Source organism: Geospiza fortis, unplaced genomic scaffold (assembly GCF_000277835.1).
Source record: "Geospiza fortis unplaced genomic scaffold, GeoFor_1.0 scaffold53, whole genome shotgun sequence".
In the NCBI taxonomy this organism is placed as follows: Eukaryota; Metazoa; Chordata; class Aves; order Passeriformes; family Thraupidae; genus Geospiza; species Geospiza fortis.
Genome location: NW_005054305.1, coordinates 14,186,755 through 14,193,593, shown reverse-complemented (window position 1 = coordinate 14,193,593; position 6,839 = coordinate 14,186,755). Strand labels below are relative to the sequence as shown.

At 38.0% G+C, this 6,839-nt stretch overlaps 2 protein-coding genes across 2 annotated transcripts in view; one reads left to right on the top strand and one right to left on the bottom strand.

Annotated features, from left to right (window-relative positions):
• Positions 1-2,787, top strand: part of CCNC (cyclin C) — a 17,081-nt gene extending 14,294 nt beyond the window's left edge. The window contains exons 9-10 of the mRNA XM_005418344.2: positions 257-375; positions 1,034-2,787. Of these exons, the coding sequence (XP_005418401.1) occupies positions 257-375; positions 1,034-1,088 (174 nt within the window). The 3' untranslated portion in view covers positions 1,089-2,787. The remainder of the gene's footprint in view (positions 1-256; positions 376-1,033) is intronic.
• Positions 2,788-4,493: 1,706 nt separating this feature from the next.
• TSTD3 (thiosulfate sulfurtransferase like domain containing 3) lies at positions 4,494-6,838 on the bottom strand (the record flags this gene model as incomplete). Its single annotated transcript, XM_014311995.1, has 3 exons — positions 4,494-4,911; positions 6,251-6,410; positions 6,634-6,838. Coding segments are annotated over 3 exons (429 nt in total), but the record flags the coding sequence as incomplete, so codon positions are not given.
• Between the last annotated feature and the right edge of the window lies 1 nt (position 6,839).

The following is a 6,839-nucleotide window of genomic DNA, read 5'->3' as shown; positions in this document are numbered from 1 at the left end:
GGGAAAGAGAAGCAGTAAATACAGTTGAAAGAAAAAGTATTCTGTTCAGGCTTTGATTCACAATTAATCAAAAAAACTAATTAAATGCTTTTTTGGGACCAGATTAAGTGTGAGACAGCTCTGTGTATAATATGAAATTTGTGTTGCTTAGTTTCAGCTTGGGGCCTGTTTAGTTAATCACACACTTAAACAGGCTATGACAAAGGTAAAATCACTATTGTGTCTGACCTTAGGCTCTCTTCTCTTTCTAATACAGATTTTAGAAATAATCAGGGTTATTCTGAAGCTGTATGAGCAGTGGAAGAACTTTGATGAGAGAAAAGAGATGGCTACTATTCTTAGTAAAATGCCTAAACCAAAACCACCTCCAAACAGGTATGATACTTCCTTATTGCACCTTTCCTATGGAAAAACTACACTGTGATCTTAAGAAAGTGCAAATGTTTAATTCAAGGTGTAGTGTATGTTTTTACAGTTGCAGATGTTTCTGATACAAAACCAACCTGATTGTTCAGGAGCTAGTGGGAAGCATAACATTCATTATCTTACAGAGAGTGTTAATGTGATTAAAATGTGATCAATGCAGCTCAGCAAATGTAAGGAACCCCAGTGAGAGGCTCCATGGCTGAGCCAGATTCAATGGAACTGGGTCTGCTTGATGTCGTATTTAATTACTGTGATTAAATATCACTGCTGGGAATCTGCACATGCAAATTCCTGTGCACATGCTTGTGTAATGTGAACTTTGCAGTGTTGACTTCAGAAGTAGATTCAGCAGGCAGCTTCATGGGAGTATATTGAATTTATTATTCACATAAATAGGGTGAAGTTATTTATGCATGCTGAGAATGACCTTTGCAGTTTTTTAATGAAACTGAGCAGAATATTTTGACTTATTTATGTATGTGTTGAAGTATTTTCTTTCCAAAGATTTTTATTACTTTCAGAATACTGTATTTTTTAATTAAAAAAAAGGTAAAAATGTAATGTGATGCTTCTTATTGAAGATACACGTTTTTGTTTTCTTCAACAGTGAAGGAGAACAGGGTCCAAATGGTAGCCAGAACTCTAGTTATAGCCAATCTTAAGGCATTCCAAAGAATTTCTTTATGGACCACTTTGACTCAAGACATCCTGGGATATTTCCTGTGTTCATGAAATGGACAGAAGGTTTTAGTAACATCTGTGACAAAGAACTTGAAGAATAAATAGCTTGTTTGTGTCAAGCATTTTGAAAGCTTTTTCTCTAAAACTACATCATTTTCTCTGACGCTGGAACAAATGTGCTAAGATTTTTCAGTGTAAGGAATCAAACCTTAAACCAAGCTGCAAAAGATTAATGTTTTTCACTCAAAACAAGTAGTTCATTATTGGTTTTATTTGTGTTGAAGTGAACTGTTTTTAGAGCGACAGTAACCCGAGGCCTAAGTGTAACTGTATTAATGACTTGTGTTGTCTTCATTTTGTTTGTGACTGAAGGTAGTGCACTCTATGTTGAATCTATCCATTACCTTCAGTTTTGTTGATTTAAAAAAATAAATACAGATTCTGCAAAAAGTAACAACTTCAGAAACGAATGCCTAGAAAAGCCTGTAAAGAATATTGTTACAGTTCTAATGAAAACTGCAGGAAAGAATGTCGGTTGCTATTTTTGGGTTTAAAAAAGCTGTATTCCTCAGTAGATTTACTTGGTTGTTTTTGCCATGATACAGTAGCCCAGCTTGCCAGAGAAGTGCAATATGTATAGTGATTCTGCAGTTTTCTGAAACATTTCAAGTGTTAGAAATTAAGACAACCCAACATACTGGGATTTTTTTTTCAAACAAATGTACTGTATGGTACAATCGGAATATTTCACAATCAAGTACAAATCTGGATATTCTTGCTATTTTTTATGGTGGATTTTTTTTGTAGAAAAGATATACACTGTTAGTCTGCCTTCACTGTTAGTGTGAATTTGTGTGGTTCATTAGAGAGTTTATTTAAGAGGATCAAGTGTTTGGTGAGCTTCATACTGGCTAATTTTAATTGGGATGTTAGGAGCAACTCTAGAATAACTGAAATGGGATTCCTTGGTTACCTTTGTGCTGGAGAAAATGAGATTTCTTCAAACAGAAGGCCATATCCTGCGTTCCTTACTCAGGCAGATATCCCACTGAAGACAGGAATGAGCCTTAATTGATTACTTGATATTTTAGATAACTTTGTTTCTAACTAAGTTCTGTACAACTTTATTTTGAATGATAATGCCAACTTGCCCGAGTATAAAAGTGGAATTATAAAGTTCAGTAACATTGTTCTCCTTTTTTTTTTTTTTTAGTTGGTTTTTTGTTTGTTTGTTTGTTTTCCTGAAACAACACATTTCACTACTCTGAAATCCTGGAGGGAGATTGAAAATGTGTGCTCTGTGATACGTCTTGGTTCAAAAAACTGGCCCCTTAAAAAAACCCCCACCTGTTTTTCCAAATACTTGTCTTTGTAATTGGCTGGTCATTCAGTGAAATGTAACTGAAGTGTTTTTCTATGTAGCCCATTAGGCTACTAGCATTTATTTTCTGTTCAGGTTATTTCCATAAACCATTATGTGAACCAGCCCCAGACACTTTTGGTGAGGTGGAAAAAATATACATTTTGGTCTTTGCTACTTGGTTTCCATTTGATCCGTACTTTTTATAGACACTTGATTGATGAAGTGGAATTTGGCTATTTTGCTTTCATTTCTTGAAGTCTAAAATGTGTGATTTGTAATGTGGACTTGGGGAATAGAAATAAATCAAAGCAACTTGACCTTTGTGGTGTGGAGTAATTAAACAGGAACTATTCTTTAGGTAAGCATCAGTCTTCTCACATATACCATGTAATCTGCCAGGAAAGTTCATGTTTTGGAATTGGGGAATTAATTAAGAATTCTGGCTAGAGTGATTAAATACTTTCTTGCTGCTGAAGAGTCTTGGCAGACTTTACTTCGCACCTAAAGCACAATGGGACCTAAATCTCAGAGCTAACATGTCAGACACTTCTTGATGGTACCTAGAAGTTTCTTAAGGCATTTCTCTACTGGGAAGATAAGGCTAATTTTATCAGCTTTGATTCCAGTGAAAACAGTGAAAGGCAACAAAGTGCAGTCAAAAGAGCTGGATTCAGTGAAGACAGTTTTAAAAAGATGTAATTTTGAACAACAGGAAATGGAACAAGATGTGAACTCAACAGTCTTGCTACTAAGCATGCAGAAAAAAAATCACCTTGTGCTTCATGTCAAAGGAGAGGTGCATAAAAATGTGGTATCTCACTGAAAGACAGGTAGCTGAAACTCTTCACAGATTATATGGCAACAGGTGACTCTGAAGTGTCCAAGCAAACACAAGCCATCTATGCCAAAAAGACTTAAAGAAAAATCCCAAAGGAAACAAACTGGATCAGACAAGGTATTTAACTCAAACCCCATCATTTGGAAAGCAAATTAGAAAGGATCATCTAATTTCAAAAGCTACAAATACTTTGAGAAACATTTTGCAAAAAAACCTACCATGATTAATAAAAAGGGAAAATAAAAAAGAGGTATACAGTAATTTTCCAATTATAAAAAATCCAACCCACAGCTATTCAGTTCAGAAAAGACAGTAGGTCTAGAAAAATCACAGGTGGTGAGAAGACTGATAGGTGACAACTGCTCACTTCTGACAGAAGGAGCCAGAGCAGCTGATGAATAAATGGCAAGTTGGGAAGCAACAAAAGGAAAGATTTCTCACCACTGCTGTGTCTGATGAGAGTTTCTGTTGAAAATTTACAAATACCCAAATATACTAAGACATGCAAAGCCTGGAGCACTCTGAGTTGTAAATGAGAGTAATCTGGAGATTGAACCACTACATACTAATCCTGTTTTATGCTCTTCCTCAGATGTTTATTACTAGTTGCTGCCAAACAGAAAATAATGGGCTAGATAGATCTTGATGTAACACAGAATAACTCTGAAAATATGCAGAAGATATCTTTCTCAAGAAGAGTCCTTAATATTGTCTCTTAAAGAGGACACAGCAAAAAAACCCGAAACTAAAACTAAAAAATAAACACCCCAAACCCCACAAACAAACAAAAACCCCCTACTATAGACAGATCAAAATAAAGAGAAAACACAGAGATTTATTTTTTGTGATTATGTAGTTTTAGGTGTTCCCAAGAAATGTAAATATAGCTACAAAAGGAAGCATTGACTGCTCATGACTAAGTACTGACTAAGTTGATTAGAGTGCCTTGCTTTGTATGCTGAAGTTTGGTGGCTTATCAGTACAGCTGAGCATGATGAATTATACATTTAACTAAATCATGAAATCCTCTATACACTCTGACCCTAATGATCTTCAAAAGGCATTGTTAGTCCTGGTGAGGCCTGGCACAACAGAGCCAGCAGTAGGTTTCTGTTGTCCCCCTGACCCCTTGATACTAGAATATCTGCAGTTTGACTATTCTAAACCAACTACCCAACACAGGTATTTGAGAAATAATAATTTTATTTGTCCTATCATCATTAGTTTAAGCAGTCATAAACTACATTATACAAAAAAGTAAACATAATCTGCACTTAGGTTCTCTTCACATGCATTCACCAAAACCGTAACCCAAAGTAAAGGTTGAAAGGTTGAGCAAATTTAATGTCCTCTGTTTGTGTCATAGTCTTTGGGTATAATTAAACCAAGCAGTTGCTATGCATGGCTGTTGGAAGTTGAATGTCCATTTACACAAGAAGCCAGTAGTGAGCTTTATTATGGAAGCGGAACGCATGCGGCTTGCTAAAACCTCCAAACCATCCTGAAGCCTTGATTGGGTAAGGGGTGGGGCTGTCATCTTCATTTCTTTTCTGGAGGTTCATGTTTTACCCAGTCGTCAAAGCCACCAGCATACTGCTGAACTCTGAAAATATGCAGAAGATATCTTTCTCAAGAAGAGTCCTTAATACTGTCTCTTAAAGAGGACACAGCAAAAAAACCCGAAACCAAAACTAAAAAATAAACACCCCAAACCCCACAAACAAACAAAAATCCCCTACTATAGACAGATCAAAATAAAGAGAAAACACAGAGATTCTCTGTAACCACATACATTTGTACCTAGCTTCAATGAGCCAGACTGACATTCCTTTTACTCTAAGACTGCCTGCTTCCAAGCAGTGAGTTCTGTAACTCTTTTCTTCCAAATTACAATGTTGGAGTTCAAACATCAAGCAAGAAATAGTAGCTGGATCAATGAAACAGTTGCCAGTTCTTTTTTAAAAGAGTGAGAAGAGGCTCACAGCAGTGGGAGATATACACATCTATTTATTATGTCTAATACTTCAGTTGTCACCAAATAAACATTTCAGAATGATCTTAACTTCTTTGCAAACCTACATGCTCTATAGGTCTGACATCAACCTGTGCAAAACTAAACTCTGTGAAACAAAAATCCACTATGCAAAACAATACTGACTCCTTCAATTGGGCATAATGAAAAACAGGTAATGGAGGATATTTTTCACTCTGAAACAAAAACATGCTTCCATACTTTTGACAAGAAATAATGTGAATGTTCCAGTTCCTGAATTGCAGTTCAGTGAGAACAATGTCTTAAATTTTATCTGCAGTCTTCAAGACAAGGAGGCACCTTCCAAAGATAGGTTTAACAATTCTGCAAACTAAATGCTGCATTTCACTTTATCACCATCTCATTGTTCTGTCAGCTATTGCCTTCACTGCTTTACTCCTGGCAAATAATCCAAAGCTTTGTAGGAAGTGAAGGAATCGTTTGTCAACAGTGAACTGTAAAGGTGGAACTGCAATTCAACAAAGGGTGTGGTTTCTCAAACTATTTAAGACTGTACTACTACCAAAGCAAGCAGTTCTCCACCTTTAAAACCTTCGTGCATCTCAGGACTATGCTTATGGAGCTCTTTAAGGAATCAACATCTCAGCAAAAGAGCCCTGAGAGCTAGAAGGACCCTTCAGTGGCTGCGTGGTCTTGCTGCAGTTTGTGTCACCAGTGGCACATGTGCAGAGCCTTTAAAAGGTCATTTCAGAGGGCGGTACACCTCACTTTGCTGCAACCCAATGGCATCTCCAGGTTCAGTGGAGACAAAAGGAGGTGTCTAACTCAAATACCAACTGTTTTGTTCATATGCCATATGTAAATTTGTACCCTTGCACACAAGGTGAGTACATGTTCTGCTTCATGGGGGGAAGCAGCATTAATCCCATCCTTACACACAAAGTCATACCTGCTGAAACCCAAGGACATGGCAAAACCAAGTGCTTGTTTACTTCTTGTTCCTGCCAAACAGGAGAAAACCACAGGGTCTGACTTGGATGGCATTTTTTGATTATAATGCTCCTTGAACTCCATTGGGTCCATTTGTAGAGCTTCCATTAATTCACCCACTGGGAAATACAGAAAACAAGCTATTGTTTACTCTCCATCCAAAGACAGGTTTACATGGTTTACAGGTTTGCAAGACTTCTAACTCCTCTGGAGGAAAAGTTCAGCCTCATTACATGCCAGCTTAGCAGCGTTCCTCTTTGCTCAGTCACCACCACCTGAGCATTCCAGCCAGGAGGAACACGGAACACCCGACACCTGCTAACAGCGGCGCTGACAACTTACGCGGTATGTTGATGGACTCCGGGATTTTCCCAAACCTGTCAATCTCCCACCTCTCCCGCACGTCAATGTGAAGCACGTTGGCCTTCTTCAGGTCTTTGAGCTCCTGGTAGGAGAGGTTCGGCGCCGCGGCGGCGCAGAGGCGGCGGCAGGTGAGGCCTGGCGGGAGGCACAGCCGGTCAGCCCGGCCCGGGACGCGCCGAACGCAG